This window comes from Schistocerca serialis, chromosome 4 (assembly GCF_023864345.2).
Source record: "Schistocerca serialis cubense isolate TAMUIC-IGC-003099 chromosome 4, iqSchSeri2.2, whole genome shotgun sequence".
Taxonomy (NCBI): domain Eukaryota; kingdom Metazoa; phylum Arthropoda; class Insecta; order Orthoptera; family Acrididae; genus Schistocerca; species Schistocerca serialis.
In genome coordinates, this window is record NC_064641.1 from 328,122,116 (window position 1) to 328,142,326 (window position 20,211).

A 20,211-nucleotide genomic window follows, 5' to 3' on the forward strand; every position below is an offset into this window, starting at 1 on the left:
CTACCTTACAAATTATAGAATTTTCTAAATATATGTAGAAAAAATGCAGAAAGGTAGTTTCTAATGGGGTGATGTGGAGTGGGGGACATAGCCTTGACATTTTTGCCGAGGGCTTATGATCGCTGGGGTACAACTCTGTCTGACTGAATTAAAATGTCATCACAAACCTCAAAGTTTTTACTTATCCTCCCTGAACTTGAAGTCCCTTACCAAACCTGTTTATTTCATTTGCTGCTTGCTCAGTCTACAGATCGAATATCAGAGATAGTATAGAATCCTGTCTCACTCTCTTCTAAGCTACTGCTTCCCTTTAATGTCATTCGATTCTTATGACTGGTTTCTGTAAAAGTTGTAAATAACCGTTCACTCCCTGTATTTTATCCATGCTGCCCTTAAAATTTCAAAGAGTGTAGTCCAGTCAATGTTCTCAAAATTTTCATCTAAATCTATAAATGCTGTAAATGTAGGTGTACCTTTCTTCAACTTGCCCTCTAAGATAAGACATTGGGTCAATATTGCACCACATGATACCACATTTCTCCAGAACCCACTCAGATCTTCCCTGAGTTCAGCATCCCTAAGTTTCTCCATACTTCTGTAAATAATTTCTACCAACAAATTGGAACCATGACTTATTAAATGAATGGTTCTGTAGAATTCACGCCTATCAGCACATGTCCACTTTGGAAATGGAAGTATTAGATTCTCAGTGAAGTCTGAAGGTATCTCTCTTGTCACACATCTTGCACACCAGGTGGAATAGTTTTATCATTGCTGGCTCTGCTAAGGATCTCAGTAATTCTGAAGGAGTATCCTCTACACCAGAGGCCTTATATCTACTTACGTTTTTCAACATTCTGTCAGATTCTTCTTTCAATACTGTATCTCCTATGGCATGTTCACCTACTTCTTCTTCTCTTTCTACAATATTGTTCTCAAGTTAGTTTCCTTTATGTAGATCTTCTATGTGTTTCCTCCACCATTTAGCTTTCCCTTCTTTGCTCAGTACTGTTTTGCCATCTGTGCTCTTGATATTTACATAGCTGCCTCTCGCTTCTTGAAACGTCTCTGTAATTTTCCTACAGGTAGCGTCTATCCTTCCTCCTCTAGCCATGCATGTTTCTAAAGCCTTCCATTTTCCTCTTGCTATTCCTGCTTAGCTATTTTGCATTTTCTGTCAATCTCATTTTTTAGACATCTGTATTCCCTTTATCCTGCTTTGGTTGTTTCAATTTATCCAGGTTCATTTTCTCTAATTTCCTTTTTCTCTGTGATTTCTTCAGTTTTAATCTGCAGTTCATAAGCAATAAATTATTGTGGTCATAGTCCACTTCTGCCCCTGGAAATGTTTTTCAGTTTAAAATCTGGTTTCAAAATCTATGTGTTACCATTACATAATCATTCTGAAACCTTTTAGTGGCTCCAGGTCTCATCCATTATACACCATTGTCTCCAACAATTTTTCTTATTCTGTATTTTCTTACTGTCATATTCCAGTCACCCATCACAATTGAATTTTCATCTCTCTTAACTGTCTGAATAATCTCCTTTACTCATCACACATCCTTCTAATACCCTCATCCTTTACACAGATAGCTGTCACACAAACTTGTACTGCTTTTGTGGGTGTTGGTTTCATCCCTATCTTGGCTACGATAATGTGTTCACTATGCTGCTCATAGTAGCTTATCCTCATTCCTAATTTCTTATCCATTATTAGGCATACTTCTGCATTACCTGTATTGACCCAATCAGAAGTCAAGCTCTTGATGCCACTACACTTCACCAAGTCCCACTATATCTAAGTTCAGCCTGTCAATCTCCCTTTTTAAATTCTCTAACCCTTCTAATTGATCAAAAAATGTAACATTCTGCACTCTGATTCTTAGAATGCCAGTTTTGTATTTTCTGACAACCACTTTCTCCTAATTAGTCCCTGCCCAGAGATCCAAAAGTGGGTTTAAGTTCTGTCACTCATTCAGACTATTGCCCGCACAACTCCTGAAAAGCCTGTTGCCCATCCTTGGGAACTAGGGATTAGTCTGACCTCTCGACAGATACCCCTCCATTGTGGTTGCACCTACAGCACAGTACAGCTGTCTGTATTCTTGAGGCGTGCAAGCCTCCTCCTCTTGGCAAGGCAAGGTTGGTGGTACATTTTATGTTAGTGGAGACCAGCAAATAAATATTGGTGTCAGTTTTGTCAGAACAATCTTCGGGGGAGGAAGGGGGGGGGGTGTATCTACTGGAAGTGAATGACAGCTTATAGTTTGGTTAGATAGTTTCATGTTCCACAGATCATTTGCATGACAGATTGTAATGATGTGGAATGAGTCATTTGACATCCACATTGCAAATTAATTTGTAAATGTGGCTGTGTACTGAACATTTATGTTTTATTTATTTCTTATTAAATATATAGATGTGAGTTAGTAATTCCTGCCCATAAAATAACAAAAATTCCTATACAGAATAGAAGAAGTTGTCAAGGACAAACTTTGTCAGATTGTTTTGAAATTTTACTTCACTGTCTGTCAGACATTTTATATCACTATGTAAGCTACCAAAAAATTTAATTGCAGGACTGTGAACCCCTTTTCAGGAATTTATAAAAGCTGGTTGGTAAAAAAAAAATTCAACAGTGTGTAGAACCTGGTGTTTCTTTATTCAATCATTTCCTTTCCTTGTTGCTGCGAGAAGAAGCTCCAGGTTCTTAAAACTACTGATTATCTCAGATTTTGTATCAGTCTTTCATTTTGTTGCCATCAACTAGATTGGCACATTTTCTATATTTATTTAGTTACAATTTCAATGTATCTATTTTTTTCTTTGCAGATGCTTTTAGTTACAGAAGACTTATTGTTTTAATTTATCTTTTGGAATCCTTGATTAATTGCTCAAGCCATTGTGGTCTGTATGTCATTTGCTGTTTGATTTTTCTTCTTTTTCCATAAATTTCAAATTTTGATACTTTTTTGCAGGATGGAAACAAGGCAGCAGATGCCTCTGCAGCATGGCATACATCACAGGTATTTGATTTCACAGCTGTAATAACAATAATGGAAATAAATGCAAAATGAGGGAAAGACAGCCACTTAACTATAGTGTTCTGATGTATGGAACATTGAAACATGTAACAGGAAAAACTATTCACACTAGCTTTGGAGATCTTGCTCTTTCTCTAGTAAAAATACACATTCACACAGACATCCAAATGCACATTCCCATGGTCACAGTGAGACTGATTACTGTTTATTGATTATTGAAAATAGTTGTTTATGCTGAAGGAAGTAGGGAGGGTGTAAGGTAGGACACAAGGAGGGAGTAGAAGAAAAGAGGCAGGTCTTTCAACAGATGACTCAGCAGCTGCACAAGATTAAAAGAGTGAAGAGGGGAGAGCACAAAAGAGATACACAGGACAAGGAAGGAGTGGTGTTGACAGAATAGAGAAGGCTAGTGGAGGTTTAGGCCAGGGTGATTTCAATAATGCAGGATGTGCTGGAGAGACAGTTCCCAACTGCATAGTTCTGAAAAACTTTTGCTGGAAGAGCAATTAGAATTCTGAGGAGGAGATAAATAAGCAGGACATCTGATTGTACTTGGGGTAGGAGCATGAAACTGAAAATAGAAGAATGCAATAACGAACAGCACTGGTATGCAGAAGGCATCTGAAAGCATTACACTGACTCCAGAATATGTATCTCCACAAAATTCTTTTGTAAAAAAGATCTAGAGATAAACAACTACCTGGGTAGATCTGCATATGGGGAAAGCTGGTATAAGAAGAACAATAAATAAAACCCATGTTATAAGAACCAGAAACTTAAATAATGTGTAACAATGTGAATAAAAACAACAAACACGGAAAGATTATATTATTACTCACTGTAAAGATGACACTTTGATTAGCAGACAAGCTTAACAAAAAGACTGTTACACATTAAGCTTTCAGCCAAAGCCTTCATCAGAAAAGGAGACACACACATTCACACAAGCAAGCACATGTCACACACACATGACTGCTATCTCTGGCTGCTGAAGCCAGACTTAAACTGAAACACATCAAATAGGAACAACAATTTGTAGTGGAGTGGGGAATGTGGTGGTATAGTAGAGTATGGATGGGGGAAGAGGAAACAGTGCTGTGTGATGGAGCTTATAGAGACTAGAGGTGGCAGACAAGGCTACCTGGTGCAGCTTCGGGAAACTGTGGAGGAGGGAGGGAAAGGAAAAAAAAATGTAGCAGAAAGGAGAGGAGCAGGAAGGGAAAAAGATTAGTGGTTGCATTGATAAAGAGAACTGTGCAATGATAGTGGGGGCATGAGTTGGGAGGAGGTAATAGGACAGAGGTAGAAACTGTGGGTGGAGAGTGTGGGGACAGTAGGTTACTGTAGGTTGAAGCCAGGGTGATTCTGGGAGTGGAGAATGTGTTGTAAGGATAACTACCATCTGAAAAGCTGGTGGTGGAGGGGAGGATCCAGATGACCCAGGTTGTGAAGCAATTGTTGAAATCTAGCATGTTATGTTCAGCTGCATGTTGTGCAGCTGGATGATCCACATTGCTCTGCAGCAGAGCTGGTACATAACATGGCTGCTTTCACAGGTGGCCCAGCCTCTGACAGGACTGGAGTAGAAAGTCATCCTCACCCTCTTACCTCCTGGATCTCTGCTCATCACTGTTGATGCCACATCCCTGTACACTAGCATCCCTCATGTCCATGGTCTTTCTGCTACTGAACACATTCTCTCCCAACTTCCTTCAGACTTCAAACCCACTCCCTGATTCCCCATACACCTTACTAACTATATCCTAACACACAGCTTCTCCTTTCAAGGGAAATTATACAAACAAATCCACAGCACAGTCATGGGCACTCACATAGCACCCTCCTATGCCAACCTGTTTATGGGCTGTTCTGAGTACCCCTTCCTAATCTCCCAAGCCCTTGATTTGGTTCAGGTTCATTGATGGAATCTTCTTGATCTGGGCTCAAGGCCAGGACAGCCTATCCTTCAAAACCTCAACACTTTCTCTATGATTCACTTCACTTGGTCCTTCTCAGCACACTATGCCAACTTCCTGGAAGATGAGTTCCTCCTATCTAAGTGCTTCATACACACCTCTGAGCACATTAAATCCACCAACCACCTGCATTTCAACAGCTGTCATCTCTTTTACACCAAAACATTGCTCCCATACAGCTTGTCCACCCAGGGATGGCGTATCTGCAGTGACAAGAACTCTCTTGCCCATATGCTGAGGGTCGCACCAAGGCCTTCAGAGACAGTCACTACCCTCCAGACCTAGTTCGCAAACAGATCTCCCATGACATTTCCCCTCACACCCCAATCCTCCCACCAACCCCAAGAACCAGCCACAAAGGAGTACCCCCTTTGCCACCCAGTACCACCCTAGATTTCACGGCTTTGATTACCTATCATCATACCCTGAAACGAGGCACATCCTACTTGAGAGCCTTTCCACCCCTTCTAAAGTGGTGTTTGGGCACCCACTCAACCTCTGCAACTTCCTAGTCCATCCCAACTCCACACCCAATCCCAACCCTCTGCCACAATAATCATATGCAAGACCTGCCCAATTCACCCACCCAGCACATCCTTTTCTGGTCCTGTCATACGATTATCCTATCACATCAGAGGTCAAGACGCCTGTGAAAGCAGCTATGTCATGTACCAGCTTTGTTGCAGTCATTGCCTGACTTTTTATATTGATGTGACTACCAACCAGCTTTCCACCAGAATGAATGGTCACCTTCAAACTGTGGCCAAGAGCAAAGGGGACCACACTGTTGCACAACATGTAGCTGAACATAACATGCTAGGTTTCAATGGCTGCTTCACAACCTATGACATCTGGATCCCCCCCTCCACCACCAACTGCTTAGATGGGAGTTATCCTTACAACACATTCTCCACTCCCAGAATCATCCCAGCCTCAACTTATGATAACCTACGTTCCCCACACCCTTCACCCAACAGTTTCTGCCCCCACTTTCTTATCACGGCTCATGTCCCCATCCTCATTGTGCACTGCTGTATGTCAATTCACTGACCAATCTTTTTTCCCTTTCTGCTCCTCTCCTTTCTACTCCCTGTTCTCCCTTGCTTTCATTGCTGCACTGGGTAGCCTTCTTTGTCAACTCTAGTCCCTGAATGCTCTGCCAGGCAGCACCATTTCTTCTTTCCCAACCAGTACCCTGTTAACCCTTCCTGTTTCCCACTCCACCATGGATTGTTGCTCCCATTTGGTGCATTTCAGTTTTAGTCTGGCCTGAGCAGTCAGAGATAGTGATCATGTGTGTGTGAGGTATGTTAGCTTGTGTGAATGTATGTGTTTTTCTCCTGTCTGACAAAGGCTTTGGGTTAATGTGCAACAGTCTTTTCATGTATGTTATCCAACATGTCATCTTAATGGTGCGTAGCAATCTGTCTTTTCCATGTTTGTTGATACACCAACCTGGATTTCTCATTGTTAATGTAAATAAAAAGCTAGGTACAGAAGAAGTAATTACGAGCATAAAATATCACACCAAATGCCACTGAATTGGTTTACATGCTTACATCACAAACTGATGTTGGAAAGGAAATAAATACAAGATAATTAGGGACTTAAAAATATATAAATAAATAAATAAATTCTGCAACAATATATTGTAGTGGTGAAGATATGGATAATTTGTTTATTTTTGTATGAAATGTTTCAAGAAATACACGTCATTTATCTTAGATTGTTATGTAACTGTCACTGCAGTATATCCTACGTTCCCGTAACCCTCTTGGCCTCAACCTTCGTTAGTCATTGTCCTCTCCCATCCAGCCACTACTCTGTTCCCATTCCAGCACTACACAGCCCTCATTTCTCTGTCACACTGTCGTTTTACTTCTCTCATTTTCCACTATCCCACTCCCCCACCCCACCTCTCCACTCCCTCCATCTAACCTCCCAACTGCACATAACTACCCTACCCTCTTTCCACCTCATCCCTCTGCGCTCCCAACTTCACGTCACTGTCTTCCATGCCTACCATACTATCCCTCCCCTTCCCCACCACAGCCTCCTCCTTACCTCACAGTGTGGCCTCAGTTCCCTGAGACTGCAGTCATCTGTGTGTGAGTTATGTTTGCACAAGTGTGTATGTGCATGTTTGCCTTCTATTCTGATGAAGGCCTTACTGGCCAAAAGCTATATTTGTGACAGTCTTTCTGTAGTGACTGTCTGCAACTCAGCATCTCTACTATATGGTGAATAGCAATTTTCCTTTTCACAATATTGTCACATTCCATCCTGAATTTTCCATTGTTTAAAAATGCTATTGAAACATTTTTGAAATCAGTAGCTTTAAATCATTGTGTCCAGCTTTAACCTTGGAAACAATCCCTATTTAAAGCCTAAAATTTCCCTCTAATTATTTTTTTGTTTGGATATAAAATGGGTTTGTTGGTCAAAAGCAGTTGTTAAACATCTACTGTACAGTTTGTGTGGCCATTTTTATGGTTGAACCAGAGTCTGGTAGACAGTTAACTTTATATGTGTGTCACACTGTAAGCAGCTGCTGCTGGCTCATCAGCTGCAGGCTCAAGAACTGATAGCTCATAAGCCTAAATACCAAGATTTGATACAGGACTGGCTTGGTATGCACATATATCTTTTCTAGTGCTCTCACCCACTTAGCAGGTTTGACTCACTCACAGTGGATCATATCTTAAATTTTTAACAGGAACATCTAGCTGCTCTGTACACAATGCTCTGCCACACACCTAGTTGTGAACTGTAGAGTGATTATGTAGATGCAGTTGTCATTGAGTTACACAAATGGAGGTTCTACACAGTGTGAAGAAAATGATTCAGTCTGAAAACCAGTTCTTGTTGTTATCTACATTACATTTCAGATAGGTGGGGCAGCTTTGATACGCTTTCATTGAAAACTGGGCTCTAGAACAACACTGAGATTTCAAATTTCAGAACAGCATCTCTTTTCAAAGTTCTGATACATGAAAGGTTCAGTGTTGACAGCTGGAACATACAGAAACAGTTTATTATTATTATTTAGAATTCTTAAAACAACTTATATCAGCCCAGACTGCATCATTAATCACTTTGTCTACAATTTATGTGTATATTTGGACTCAGAATGTGATTTCCATGTAACTTTGATGTTTAGGCCTATATTAAACAAATTTTGCCTATCAGTATTTGAGAGCTCATTCAAGTCTCTGCAAAATAAATGCATTGTTTGAAGTATTAGATAAAAGAAGCAGCTAAGCCGGATAAGAGAACAAGTATTGGGTTTTTTTCCAAGCAGTTATTTTTTCTCCTGATACAGAAATAGAAAGTAATCTAGAAGTAATTTCGATAACTATATGTTTGTATGGATATGGTGTCTGTTCTTTTGGACATGTCCAAATGAACAGAGACCACTGACGATCTGCAGCCATCTAGAACGAAATTAGAATTATATATTAATACCTTCAGCTGCTGACGGTTGTTGATATATACCAACGGGGACAGGGGAAATATGTGCCCCGACCGGGACTCAAACCCGGGATCCCCTGCTTACATGGCAGATGCTCTATCCATCTGAGCCACCAAGGGCACAGTGGATAGTGCGACTGCAGGGACTATCTCACGCCCGCCTCGTGCGAGACCCACAGTCTCACTTTATATGTTCACACACTACATTTGTAGTGTCCCTACCCAACACAGTCATTACTCATGGAAGACATCCTTACCAAGTTCCATAAGAGTTCGGGTAATATGTGTGCATCTGCACAGAAGAAGAAGGTCATGGCCGGTATTGCCAGAACTATATATTGTGCATGCTTGCATCATGCTTTGAGGTTCTATGCTCATGTCCATGAATTACGGTGTTCAACCTGAAATTCAATATTGCTTGCTTTTAATTGGTGCTGTCGTCTCTGAACCAGTAAATGAATCACCAAGATATTTTGGTCAGTTGGAGCTGATGGCATTTCCTATTGAGTAGCATCAGTGTACGTTTCTGAAGATAGGCAGATGTAGCAATGGTTAAAATCTTATTGATTTGTGTATTGATGCAGTTATAGGAATATATAGAGGGTCTATACAATGGCGATGTACTTGAAGGCAATGTTATGGAAATGGAAGAGGACTTAGATAGAGATGGAATGGGAGATATGATACTGCATGAAGAGTTTGAAAGAGCACTGGAAGACCTAAGTCAAAACAAGGCCCCGGGAGCAGACAACATTCCATTAGAACTACTGATAGCCTTGGGACAGCCAGCCCTGACAAAACTCTACCATCTGGTGAGCAAGATGTATGAGACAGGCAAAATACCCTCAGACTTCAAGAAGAATATAATAATTCCAATCCCAAAGAAAGCAGGTGTTCACAGATGTTAAAATTACCAAACTGTCAGTTTAATAAGTTATGGTGGCAAAATACTAACACGAATTCTTTACAGACGAATTGAAAAACTGGTAGAAGCTGACCTCAGGGAAGATCAGTTTGGATTTTGTACATATGTTTGAAAATGTGAGGCAATACTGACCCTATGACTTATCTTAGAAGATAGATTAAGGAAAGGCAAACCTATGTTTCTAGCATTTGTAGACTTAGAGAAAGCTTTTGACAATGTTGATTGGAATACTCTCTTTTAGATTCTGAAGGTGGCAGGGGTCAAATACAAGGAGTGAAAGACTATTTACAATATGTACAGAAACTTGATGGCAGCTATAAGAGTCGAGGGGCATGAAAGGGAAGCAGTGGTTGGGAACTGAGTGAGACAGGGTTATAGCCTATCCCCAATGTTATTCAATCTGTATATTTAGCAAGCAGTAAAGAAAACAAAAGAAAAATTTGGAGTAGGAATTGAGATCCATGGAAAAGAAATAAAAACTTGAGGTTTGCTGATGACATTGTGATTCTGTCAGAGACAGCAAAGGACCTGGAAGAGCAGCTGAACGGAATGAGCAGTGTCTTGAAAGGAGAATTTAAGATGAACATCAACAAAAGCAAAACAAGGATAATGGCATGTAGCTGAATTAAATTGGGTGATGCTGAGGGAATTAGATTGGGCAATGAGACACTTAAAGTAGCAAATGAGTTTTGCTATTTGGGAAGCAAAATAACTGATGGTGGTCAATGTAGATAGGATATAAAAGGTAGAGTAGCAATTCCAAGGAAAGTGTTTCTGAAGAAGAGAAATTTGTTAACATCGAGTATAGATTTAAGTGTCATAAAGTAGTTTCTGAAAGTATTGTATTGAGTGTTGCCATGTATGGAAGTGAAACATGGACTAAAAATAGTTTAGAAAAGAAGGGAATAGAAGCTTTCGAAATGTGGTGCTACAGAACAATGCTGAAGATTAGATGGGTAGATCACATAACTAATGAGGAGGTATTGAATAGATTTGGGGAGAAGAGGAGTTGGTGGCAAAACTTGACTAGAAGAAGGGATCGGTTGGTAGGACATGTTCTGAGGCATCAAAGGATCACCAATTTAGTTTTGGAGGGCAGCGTGGAGGGTAAAAATCGTAGAGGGAGACGAAGAGACGAATACACTAAACAGATTCAGAAGGATGCAGGTTGCAGTAGGTACTGTGAGATGAAGAAGCTTGCACAGGATAGAGCAGCATGGAGTGCTGCATCAAACCAGTCTCTGGACTGAAGCTACAACAACACCACACAGAAAGAAAATATTCTGCATATATGACTGGATTACTTTACTAAAATACATAAAAACTAAAGTATATGCACATAAAAAGGCATATATTTTAACAAGACACTTCAAAACATGTTTGTAATGTCACTGCATTGTAATTCAATTTTTGTAACAAATGAACACTAATGTAGACATCAAAAAGCCATAGACCATTTAGCTACTGTATCAGGAACGCTGCTACCAATTTTGTACTTATCATAAGACCTAATATTGAAGCTTGTAGAACTCATTGCAGGTAAGATCTTGATAACAAGTCTTAACTATTACAATTACTTCAATAGTTTCTGTGGTAAAATGGTTTTTCTCATCAATCTAAAGGAAATTCAAAATTGAAAATAACATTTCCACAACAGCATTTGTGCCTGGTACAGCAAGAGCAAAACTCACAGGAGTCTATATATTTTTACATGAAGTACCTGTGCTTTTATGTGTATGGAATACATCACATCATCTCTTATCTGTTTACAAATTAGCTTTTCCCATTCCTCAAGTTTCTTGGATACAATGTTGTTCTCGTGTCCTATCTCATCAAGCAATACATCTTCATCCATCTGAAATATTGCACCTGAATCCATCATGTTAAGAACTTTCAGACAATTTAGAAGTCCAGCCCAAGAAGCAGAATTTTTCAATGTTATCCAATGAAATGATTGCAGAGGCTGAAATGGAGAAGTCCACTTTTCTAAATAAGTCACAAAAGCATCATCAAATAAATTGGTAATTGACTTGTATTTTGACTGAGTGAAAAAACCTCTCATTTCTAAGTTAATTAAAATTGAAGAAATAACTGAAGTTTGAAATTTACTACATTTCCTGTTACTGATTTTTTGTTTAAGCTTATGCAACTCCTCAGCTGATTCTGCAGCTGAAATCATGGTTCTTTCCAACTTTTGGATTGAATTTGAAAACATTTTCAATTGGCTTTGTGTAAAACGAAACCAAAGAAGGACTGTGTGTTCTCAAAAAACTGTTTCAGCAAAGTAGGATGCCTATCCTGATACAGTAAATAAGATTTAAAAGGATCATACTTATCAATAGCCCTTATAACTCCAGGCAACAATGACGACCACCTAGTTTTAATACTGCCTAGAACTTGTGTTCAGTATCAGTGAAATCACAGAATGATTTCATTTCTTCCACACGCAAAGTGTAAATGTGAAAAATACTGAACAATTTTATTCACTATTGTTTCTATGTCAATGGGAAGAATGTCTGCATTTGTTTGTGTACCACATGGGCTGCACAACCAATGCCTTGAATGTTCATCTTGAGAACACTGTTCAGTTTGGAATAAACATTGTTTGTTCCTGCCCTCTTGTATCTACCAAAGTTGGTATTACAGTTACTTGAACAAAATGTGACAATCTTGTCAACTATATTTTGCCTTTTTTTTAAAAACCAGCCAGAATATAGGTAGCTAATAATTCTGTCATTTCTGTACCAGGGTTCTGAAGACAGATTACTTTGGACTGGACACCTTTGATAGGAATTAAATACTTAGCTAGAATCAGCATTAGCTTTATGCTTCTGTGATTTGATGCATCAACCACCACAGACATATACTTATCATCTTCCATTCAATGCTTCTGTTACTTGATGCATCAACCATCACAGACACATTCTTTCCATCTTTTTAAGTTCGGACTCCACTTCATGCACTGCGTATAGCAAAAAAATTGATTCACATTTTGTCCTCGAACATATTAATTTCTTCTCAAATAGGTCTCTGATTAGAAGAGGCATGCAGTCCATTGAATGGAAAGGATGATTGTGTCCCATGGTATGGAATGCAAACAGTCCTTCTGCCAGAGCAATCCATTTATCTTCCTCTGTTTGTAGTTTACTCATACTTACAAAGGAAGTTATGCTACTAGACATTCTTGCAGTAACTGCCACCAGATGCTTCTTTTTCTCTATGTGCTGTGATATATCACCACATCCTCTATGTTCAATGGAAAAACACTGTACAACACAATGTACATTCTACCTTCACACTCATAGTTTCCTTCAAGAAAGGGAACTCTTCTTTCATGGTTTTCAAGAAAGAGCATGTTGTTTTCCCCAAATTAATAGGCACAAGTTAGTTTCACACACAGCAAGCAACAAACAGTGGAGCACACTAAAGCAAGCTTGTCAAACAAAGTGTTGAAGCTGCTGTCTGCATCTCATTGTTATCGGAAACAGTCTGAAGACATCATGTCAGTTCCATCTACTGCAAATTTATGTCATCTAACAGTGAATAGCTGATTCGTAACGGCAAATACAATTGAACCCTGATAGCTGTATAACACTGTTACATCTGTCCGTTGTTTCTGCAGTAGACAAGGTTACTGCTAATTATGAATAATCAGGACATTTGGCCTCACTGAATATTTTGTGGGAAAATGAAAAAGGAAGTCCCACTAAAAACAGGACGTCTGGGTACCTTAATTAGATGTTGTCAAGCATCCATCTCTTATAAGACTGTGAACAATAGTACAATAAAATCTAAACTCAATGCCATGATGATTTCATTGGTGTCATGAAAGTCACATGTGCCCCATGCCTTTCCCTCATGGACCCATGGAGCAAACAACTCCACCCAGCAGGTAGAAGTGTCAGTCCATGGCCCACATTGCCAGCAGTACAGGATCCCTACAATTTTGATTTGCACAAACCATCAAAGAACCTCCCAAAAGTCAGATGGTTCCTACTTACTAACTACCTTAACTCATGAACATCTTTCATTGGCCAATGAATATCAAGATTGTGGGACGTCTCATTCTACGAAAGATATGTTACACTTCAACAGTACCTAATTAATCACTTATTTTATAATGTACCAGAATGTTTGGGCTTGGGATGTAAATTCTAAACACTAATGTTCTTGTTAAACAGCCTTTAACTTTTCGAGTATATAGACCACTGATACTGTTCAGTGTAAATGTAAATTTACCACTATACCTAGCCTGGACTATTAGATGAAAAAAGCAGATGAATGGTGTAAAAGGCAGAGCAGTAGATTTCTTGAAAATGCCTGCTTCTCTGTTTATGTATACAATAAAGTAATCTAGAACTAATCCACATAATTATCAGTGGGAGAATATTAAGGCTAGTTGTTACTGGTTGTTAAAATTCTTCTGTTTCTGCCAGATAATATACGACTGACTCATTTCATGTTATTGAAGACTCTCCTTCATGATGGAATACATATAAAATGAGGTGTTAATGAATGTATGACTGGCTGGATCAATAAGTGAATAAAACATTATCATGAGGAAGGCCACAATAGCATCCAAGCAGTTGTAGAACTGATGAATTTAAAAAATGGTATGAAAAGTTGTGTTTCAAAGTCTTTTAGATGAAAGAGGACAGTGCACCACAATGTTTGTGTATACTTTTACTACAAGTACTATATAAGCATTTAATAACTTAGCAGGGCAAATACAATAAGTGTTTTAAATTTTTTTACTTCTAGTTAATAGAGCACCAGCAATAAATGGATCTCATTTCCATTCCCTTAGGTTTATCATGCAGTAATCACCAGTGCTGAGTTTCCAGGGGTACACTTGGAGATGCATCCCCTTTAACTTTTTGAGTCATCAGAGGGGGAAAAAAATCTACATTTTATTTATATTTAAAGGCAGAAAAATTATACATCAATGACAATATTAGCAAAATATATTTCATCTGTATCTGGGGCATTTGTACATAATATGTTGATATTCCATTCAGGTGTCATGGCAGCCAATCTCACAGTCTTTGAAAACATGACTAGAATGTTGTACTTTACAATATTATTGACCTTTACAATATTACTCAAGTCACTCCACATGTGTATGTTAAGAGTCATGGAATTAAATAACAGTCTTATGCAGTCAGCTTTTAAAATAGATTTTGTCATCCAGTAATATTGTAATGTTGTTTTTCCACTTCTGATTTCCAGTGTTGAAGAGATTAAGGTGAAGTGTTGAATCCTATTAGAGTTTCAGAGTCAAATCATGGTGTAAGTTTATGCACTATTTCTCAACTTCTGTGAATAAAAAGGTTAATTTGTTTGAGGGTGATGATGAAAATGGCAGAGGTTATGAAAGTAAGGAAAAGGGCGGAAATGAAATCATGTGTCCTGAAAACATGCCATTCACATGTGGACCTATCTTTGTAAACAGAGTTGATTATGATCTTCCAGATTATTGGACAATTGAACGGAAAGAAGATTTCTGTAAGAAGAACGAGTGTTGGATGGTAATAAATTAAAAAGAACTGGGATGCAAGAGTAGAAGAAAATTGGAAAATTTGGGCCTGAAAAAGTAAACAAGGAATAAATATTTGACAACAGTGATAAAAAATTTCTGTGTCATGCTTTCGAGCATGTAAAACAGACCAGATGACATCTCTCCAGAAAAATTATTAAACATCAAGAAAGCTCAGCCCATAAAGCTGCTTTGAAAATATTATCTGCAGTAAGTGAAAAGTCTTTGGAAAAAGTCTGTATTAAAGCACTGGAGAATGACAAGTCAGTAACATTTGTAAATAATATATTTCAGCTATCAGTCATCCTTTGGAATTTTTATTGGCAGATCTAGATTTCAGCTAGAAACTAGGTAGCCATTCTCAATGCACTATCATTTTTGGTTAATGCATGTAATGCCTGTTGGTCATTGAATACTCATTCAATGAACTGTGGACAAAGCCTGACCAACAGGCATTACATGCATTAACCAAAAGTCATAGTGCATTGACAATGGCTAGTTTCTAGTTGAAATCTAGATCTGCCAATAAAAATTCCAAAGGACGACTGATAGCTGAAATCTATTATTTACAAATTAAAATAATGGTCGCTGCATGCAACAGCCTTTGAATGGAGGGTAACCTGATGAAGTCAGTAACAGCTAATGTTTTCAGAGCTGCCTACAAAGTTGCCAAAAGGAATCCACTGATACATGATCTCAAGTCAGAAATTGATGTCCATAAATTAAATGTAGTGGACATGGGTGTATTCTTTCTTCCTGGTTTGCATGTGTAAACATATTAAGTCAAACTGTTTGCTGAAATAAAAGTCAGAGTCATCAAAAATATAATTGAATCATCAGCAAAATTTCCTTGATTCTTGATGAAAGTTTAACAATCAGTCAGATTTCTCCCCGATTGTTTATATTCAAACAGTGCTACCTGATATGACTGAACCAACTAATATCTCCCCCACAAAATACCAGAGAACTAAGAAGACATGCAGAACAACTTGAAACTCAAATTCTTAAAAGTGTCACAGTCTTGGGTACTCAGTGGGTTGTCTATAGCTTTTGAAATGTTTCAGCTGTTTGGAGAAATAATAAGGTGCTAGTTTCACATTTTAGTAGTGCTAAGAGTGATATGACCAGAGACAACACTGATAATAAAATGTATGGAGGTCTTCACCAGTATTGACTGTATTTTGGATTTTTAGATCTGGATTTAATGTAGGAACTGCTGTAGTTTTTGCTTGACCTCAGTTTAGAGCTGCAGGCTCATAATATCACTCTTTTTTTTTTTAAAAAAAAAAGAAAAAAAGTAGAAAAAGACTCAGAGTGATTGAAGAGAAAAAGAAAAAGAACAAATGCAGTTGAAGGAAATGAAAAAAGATGTATTGCTGGACCAAGCACATTGACCCAACATCATTTTATGAAAGGTTGTGCAAGTGAATGGGTGGTAGACTATGAAGTGATGGCGATGATATTTATTCATGAACTAAAAAACTGCATCCATCACATTTGTCTGACAGTTCTGCATCAACTTGTGAGGAAAACATAAAAATTATGTCAAAGATTCAGATTTTCTGAAAAAAAAGTAACCAGAGGTTTTCGGGAGTTCATAGAAAAAAAAAGAAATATCCAGCTTCTCTACTGCCTTTGATAAACTCAGCTAATTGTGTAGCAAAATCCACCACTGAATGTGAGAGGGGTTTTAACAAATTAACTTAGTTTAATGGCAGTAAAAGCATTACTGCAGCTGAGGACTGTTGAAAACTTGATTTTCTTCAACTCGTAGGACCTCTTTTACAACCATATAACCCAATTCTTTATGTGGATACCTGGTTCCTGAAAGGAAGGTAGTTGGCTATAGACAGCAAAATCATGGGACAAAAGCATGAGAAACATGATAGTGATATTCTGATGCTGATTAGGAACCTGCTCTAAACAACCAGGTTGATCTGCAAAGTACCTGTTTTAACATTAATTCCAGATATATATAAATCTGGACTAGTTGATTACTTTAAGGTACTCATTAAAAGTGTGTTATAATTTCTTACAGCAGTAATTTGTAAATGTTAGGAATTGGCACAGGTCACAGAGTATCACTTAATTTTTTTCCAGAAAATCAGCACTGATGATAATTTTTAAAACTTAAAGATATTATTACTACCAAATATTATAACAACACTGTGACCAAATGTTATCATGTGTAATCAGAAAGAATATGAAGGATGTAATTCTAGAGTATAACATCTAATAGAAGTTGAGGCAAATATAATAAAGATTCAGAATAAAAAGATATTAAAATACATTTTTCATTTACAATTCACTGATAAAACATTCTTCTTTCTTCCAGAGAGGATCTCATTATTTCACAGCATTGAATGTTTCCACTGTTACTAACAGTCAACAGTCAGAATTGATACTTGAACCTCAAGAAATACTTGCGTAAGTAAAGAAAATTGTTTTTAAAACTGGTGTAATAGAACAATAGATGTTAAACTTGTAAGCTTTGGTTTCAGCAGGAAAATTAATGAAAATATAACTGACTAGCAACTCACTTTGGATGTAATATATTTGCAATCCCATATGTTAGAGAACCTATGCCCATAGGAATACTGACATTTTTGGTTGTATAGAATTATAATGTTTTTATCTGTTTTGTAGTGCCTATGACTTAAGAGTAAGTTCCATATTTTGAGTATCAGAGTGGTCTTTCTTTAACTGTTTAAAGATTTTGTTATAAGGTGTCAAGTAGTTTTCTTGCATCTGACAGATATTACAAGAGGATGATGTGTTAACTACACAGTGCAGTACAGAGTAATAGAAGTCATCCAATGGTCACTAAAATAATCAGGAGACCTGACTCACAGAACAATTACATCCAATCACAGTTGGTGTCATCTTGAATAATTTCCTCCACAAAGGTTCATATATTTCTTTAAGAATACTTCTTATTCCAAAATATATTCTTTAATATTGCTTGTGCATAACATGAAGAGTGGATATCTATGGATTACAGTACATGACGTTTCTTCTCAACTTCTCCAGGGCCTGCATGTTACACACACACACACACACACACACACACACACACACACACACACACACACACACAAACAGAGAGAGAGAGAGAGAGAGAGAGAGAGAGAGAGATCCTGGGAAGTGATACAATATAGGACAGTGTTTGGTAGTAGCTAATGAATGGAACCTCTAAGTGGTACTATGATAACTGTGTCACACCTTCAAAGCATCAGTCATGTCCTGATAAATTTAACATAGTGCATCGAATTTTCTGTATAAATAATACAGTGCTAAGCAGCAAGATATGCATTTCATCACTATCAGCTCAATGAAACTTTTACTTTCATGTAAGAATCTATGATCAAGAAATGTTTAAAATAAAGATGTAGCTCAATAAACATAGTCAGAATCTGTACCTGCCATATGCCAGGAGAGTTCAGATGTCTATAACTGAAAGGCCTACTGAGTTGTAAAATCTCTGGGTCCTTCTTTCAGATAAATAGAGTAGGGATAATTTGACAAGATATAAGGAGATTGGAACCCTGAGGCTTTGTTGATGAGTCAAAGAACAGATTAAATGACAAACAGTGGCAGTAATTTTCAAGTTTGATGTATTCTGTTCTACTGTTTTTGTCAGTGGCATAGGGTTCTTGTGGCTTCCTTGCCTAATATTAATAAATTATTAATTCTTTCAACCCTTTCTTCTCTTATGTTTGAGACAAAGAAACTGCAGTTTGCTCAGTTTCTAGTGCCTATTACATTTTGAAAATCTGTTTATGTGAATCAGCTGGCACACAGGCTACTTTGTTTTCACTTGATTATGTGGTAAATAGTGTGTATCCTGCCATGTCGTGTAAAGTTTCCCCATGAATCTTTGATTACATCAACTGCATGAGAACTTAAACAGTTAACAGATGAAATTAATGTTTTGTTGTGACTTTTCATCTTATTTTTGTGGCTCTCTTCCATTCAACTTATGCAGACAACAACATTAGAAATATTCTAGAAATTTACCGTAAGTTTGTGAATGGTTGTGACAGCTCAAATTCACAGAACTCATATTGTTTGTTATAACTTATCACATATATTAAGAATATACACTGACACAAACAGAAACGTACAAACTGTTATGGATCTTCATATGTCTAGAGAATATCTTTTAAATAAGAATACTTTAATTGGATAGATAAAAAATAAGAATAGGATATTCATATTGAAATATATGAAAAATGATGTATTAGTGAAGAGGAGTTAGTGCTTTAAGTACATGTAATATGCACAGCACATCACAGCTCGTTTTGTATCAGTTTATGTCTGTTTTTCTTTCTTCTTCTTCTTTAACTGAAATATGTCACATGCAAAATGTCAGCAATTAATAATGTAACAGGTAATATTTCAGACTCTATGCATCTCCAAATCACATAGAGAAAGGACACTTGCTTACGCTCTGTGGCCTCTTCCCACTAAGGGTCAGTGTGATGGTTTTGGTGGAGACTACAGCACCGCTTGGTCATGTTCTGGCACAAGATGCAGATAGTGATAACTCTGCTGATGAATCTACATATCAAAGCAACCTACAACATCGTAATTCATTGTCTTCTACTGAATATGACAGCTTTGGACCGGTAAGTCATATGTCTTCCTCTGTGAGACTTGATGAACCAAATATCTTGAAATATTGTGGCATAATAAATGAGGGAATGTTATTATTTTGAATGGTTTCCACAGTATTGTTGTCTGTATTAACTTTTTATAAGAACAACTATTAATTCTTTCTGATATTATACGTTTATATATTTATGCAGAAAAAGATTAATTCACTTTATGAGAATGGATTCTCCTATATGGACTTCAATATTTTTAATTGAGTTGAATTTTGGAATAAAAAGAGATTTGTTTCCCATGTTTCTCAACTGAGAGAGTTGGCACTACTGTTAACAATCTGGACCATGGCTCCAATCTTCATCTGGCCATTCAGTTTTGAGGTTCCCATGGTTTTCTAAATTGGTTAAGGTAAATTCTAGGATGCTTTCTTTGAAATGGACACAGCCAATCCACTTTCTTGTGTTTCATTAATGCAAACTCGAATGATCTCGTAATGGAAAGTTAAAATTAATTTTCTCCTGTCCTTCCTTACGGAAGGTGGGTCTGTCTCAGCCTAGGTTTGGTGCACCCTGTTCCTGTGTCCAGGCTTCCTTGGTTAACTCCTCTTTCCTCCCTGGAAAATGAGTATATTCTCCTGAAATCTGGGAG

At 37.7% G+C, this 20,211-nt stretch overlaps 1 protein-coding gene across 2 annotated transcripts in view; it reads left to right on the forward strand.

Annotated features, from left to right (window-relative positions):
* Window positions 1–20,211, forward strand: part of LOC126474952 (serine/threonine-protein kinase Nek8) — a 321,061-nt gene that overhangs the window by 275,054 nt on the left and 25,796 nt on the right. For both annotated transcript variants that reach the window (XM_050102469.1, XM_050102470.1), the window contains 3 exons: window positions 2,982–3,029; window positions 17,291–17,382; window positions 19,358–19,583. In XM_050102469.1, coding sequence (XP_049958426.1) covers window positions 2,982–3,029; window positions 17,291–17,382; window positions 19,358–19,583 — 366 coding nt within the window. The remainder of the gene's footprint in view (window positions 1–2,981; window positions 3,030–17,290; window positions 17,383–19,357; window positions 19,584–20,211) is intronic.